This window comes from Poecilia latipinna, unplaced genomic scaffold (genome assembly GCF_001443285.1).
Source record: "Poecilia latipinna isolate Pla-1442-1.1 unplaced genomic scaffold, P_latipinna-1.0 Scaffold1397, whole genome shotgun sequence".
Classification (NCBI taxonomy): domain Eukaryota; kingdom Metazoa; phylum Chordata; class Actinopteri; order Cyprinodontiformes; family Poeciliidae; genus Poecilia; species Poecilia latipinna.
In genome coordinates, this window is record NW_015114013.1 from 111739 (window position 1) to 115256 (window position 3518).

At 46.5% G+C, this 3518-nt stretch overlaps 2 protein-coding genes across 5 annotated transcripts in view; one reads left to right on the top strand and one right to left on the bottom strand.

The window, feature by feature from the left end:
• Positions 1–996, bottom strand: part of nub1 (negative regulator of ubiquitin-like proteins 1) — a 21278-nt gene extending 20282 nt beyond the window's left edge. The window contains exon 1 of the mRNA XM_015056643.1: positions 808–996. Within this exon, the coding sequence (XP_014912129.1) occupies positions 808–898 (91 nt within the window). The 5' untranslated portion in view covers positions 899–996. The remainder of the gene's footprint in view (positions 1–807) is intronic.
• xylb (xylulokinase homolog (H. influenzae)) overlaps positions 1–3518 on the top strand; it is a 37607-nt gene that overhangs the window by 10146 nt on the left and 23943 nt on the right. For 3 of the 4 annotated variants that reach the window (XM_015056636.1, XM_015056635.1, XM_015056638.1), the window contains exons 2-3: positions 686–832; positions 927–1113. In XM_015056636.1, the coding sequence (XP_014912122.1) occupies positions 686–832; positions 927–1113 (334 nt within the window). Of the gene's footprint in view, positions 1–685; positions 833–926; positions 1114–3518 lie in introns of those variants that run through there. The other variant, XM_015056639.1, reaches the window with a different exon arrangement.

The window sequence follows — 3518 nt, forward strand, 5'->3', positions numbered from 1 at the left end:
TAGGACCGCTAAGCTAGGACCACTAGGCTAGGACTACTAGGCTAGGACCGCTAAGCTAGGACCGCTAGGCTAGGACCGCTAAGCTAGGACCGCTAGGCTAGGACCGCTAGGCTAGGACTGCTAGGCTAGGACTGCTAGGCTAGGACTACTAGGCTAGGACTACTAGGCTAGGACCGCTAAGCTAGGACTACTAGGCTAGGACCGCTAAGCGAGGACCGCTAAGCTGGAAATGCTAGTCTAGGACCGCTAAGCTAGGACTGCTAGGCTAGGACTGCTAAGCTAGGACCATTAAAGTAGGACCGCTAGGCTAGGACCGCTAAGCTAGGACCGCTAGGCTAGGACTGCTAGGCTAGGACTACTAAGCTAGGACCACTAAAGTAGGACCGCTAGGCTAGGACCGCTAAGCTAGGACCGCTAGGCTAGGACCGCTAGGCTAGGACTGCTAGGCTAGGACCGCTAAGTGAGGACTGCTAGGCTAGGACCACTAAAGTAGGACTGCTAGGCTAGGACCGCTAAGCTAGGACTGCTAGGCTAGGACCACATCTGGTAGAACCTTTTCTGTTCCTGTTCAGATCCCAGATCAGACTGGGTGCTGACTGATCATTCTCAGGTGAAACGCTGCTGTGATCTTTGACACGGTTTGATTTGTTATTTATCGTGTTTTTATGTTTCTGTGGATCTGGAGTCTGTTGGATAAATCAGCTGTTGGACAAAGTGGAAGAGACACAGAGGACAGAGAGGACACATGTCCATCAGCTGGAGACGCCACTAAGCAGAAGCTGTTAAAGAACCAAACCCAGAATCTACCTGTCTCCTCACCTGTCCTCAGCAGGTGAAGCTCTGTCCTCTGCCGGTCTTTCCACATCCTGTACTGCTGTCTCAGCGCAGACACGTCCATCTTCCTCTTCCTCCTCTTCCTCCTCCTGGTTCCGGCTCCCTGCAGGAACACCTGGCCACGCCCCCTCAGACTCCCTTCTCTCTCGCTCTCCGCCTGTCTCTTTAAAGCTCTCCGCCCTGCCCCTAGCGCTCAGTGCGCATGCGCCTGTCCTCAGCATGGCAGCAGCGGAACCGGACTCTCCTCTCTACCTGGGCCTGGACTTCAGCACCCAGCAGGTAAAAGCAGAACCTCACCGGACTCAGTCCACCTGCAGGTTCCGGGAGACGCGCGTGTTTACGTAGGCGCGTGCATGTGCGTGGACGGAAGCTTACTGCGCAGACGCAGATCTAAAGTGCAGAGCGTCGGTGCCACAGATGTTTGTTTATGAGAAGCACGCGGAGGTTTGTTTATACCGGAAGTGATGAGGTTCACTTTGAGTCTCGTGCAGAGTCCAGCTCAGATTGGAGAACCTGTTCCGTGAAGAACTACTGGTTCTGACCCGAATGGACATTAACTATACAGTATCTGTTAACTAAAGAACAAGCAGAACCAGAACCTGTGGGAGGTCAAAGTTCACCCAGCAGAGTTCTGTCTGGTTTGATCAGGTTTAACGTTTGAACCCGCTGCGGCTCTGACCTAGCAGAATTCACGGACCCAAAGAGGATTCTGAACTTTGACCTGCAGCAGTCAAAGTGATCAGGGTCCAGTCGGGTCGGACCGCCCTGATACTGATAATCCAACGTGGCGGCGGCAGGAATCCAGTCAGACTCAGACGTTTATTTTTGTAGCGGCTAGAAAATGTCGAATCTGCTTTAAAACTTTTACATTGTTACCTTATGATAAACTGAGGCTTATTTTAGTCTGTTGATGTTTATATGAGTAACCTGGGAGTAGAGATGACCTCTGACCTGAGCCTCCAGAGCCACATAAAGCCGGTTCCTCAGTGGACCTTCCAGCAGCTGCAGGACATTCAGGCCCAGAGGACTAAAGTCTCCGACCAGAGAAACTCATCCAGGATTTAGTGGTTTGATTCCTGCAGCAGGTCAGACTGAGACCAGAAGCTGCAGCTGGAGATCTGACTAGAACCAGGAGGGTAGAGACACCAGCTGGTTCTACACCACCCGGTTCTACACCACCTGGTTCTACACCACCTGGTTCTACACCACCTGGTTCTACACCACCTGGTTCTACACCATCTAGTTCTACACCACCCGGTTTTACACCATCTAGTTCTACACCACCCGGTTCTACACCATCTAGTTCTACACCGTCTAGTTCTACACCATCTAGTTCTACACCACCCGGTTCTACACCATCTAGTTCTACACCACCTGGTTCTACACCACCTGGTTCTACACCGTCTAGTTCTACACCACCCGGTTTTACACCACCCGGTTCTACACCACCTAGTTCTACAACATCTAGTTCTACACCACCCGGTTCTACACCATCTAAATCTCCTACNCTGTAGCTCAGACAATACCATAATATTGTAATCACTGAACAGTTTTTGCTCCACAATAAGTTAAAAATCTGCAGCTGCTCTGTCGACCTGCAGATCTGTTTCTGCTTCTGGTTTTTGTTCTTGTTCTGGTTCTGCTCTGCATCAGAACCAGAACCAAACATGGAGAAGCAGCATTCAGCTTCTATGCACCACAGATCTGGAACAAACTTCCAGGAAACTGAAAAACAGCTGAAACCCTGAGCTCCTCTAAATCCAGACTAAACCAGCTATTAGAGCTGCTTTAGAAACCTAATCAATGAAACAATAATCAATAATCTGATGTGTGATGTTGTTCATTGTGTCTCTATGATTTTGTGCTTTTCTGATGTAAAGCTCTTTGAAATGTCTTTTTGCTGAAATGTGCTACAGATAAAATTTGATTGATTCATAAAATCTTCGGTGCTGAAGGAAGTTTTGCGTTTTTAACTTCTGACATGTTGGAATGAAAATATGCTAATGCAGGGTTTCCCCCAGAAAACTTGCTCAGCCTGGTGGTCGGGATGCCGAGGCGGTCCACCGTGTTTTTGTATTAAAAGATGTTAAGGTGACAGGAAATTGAAAAATATCATTATATGTTACGGGAAAACTTCGCCAGTGAAACACCACTTAAACCCACAACTAGTCTTTAAAACAACAAATCAAAATATACAATTAAAATGAATATCAATTATTTACACTTTTATTTAATCAAAATTAAGTCAGCAGCTCCATCAGGCCCCCCAGGGATTCAGGGACCCATAAATGCTAATATTTTAACACAGACCACAGATACATGAATGTAACACTTGTTTATTGAGATGATCAATGCTGTTAAAATTGATTCAATTGTTTAGGCATACATAAATTAAATTATTTTAAATTGTTTAACATTTAAATACAAGATTTTAAGAAGCTGGGAAGTTTACTTTGTAAAACTTCAAAGAACAATATTCATAGTTAGACTGTTACCTTACCATAGCAACAATCTGATGCTGTGAGTTTAATCTATGAATTTACAAATCCAAATTAGTAAACTGCGATTGTAACTTATTGCTTTTTAGGCTGGCCAATTAAACTACTCCCTTCTCCCATATTTCACTAAATCTAACACAGAAGCTGTTAGAGCTGCTGATATTTTTAGCAACCAAAGGGGCCCCT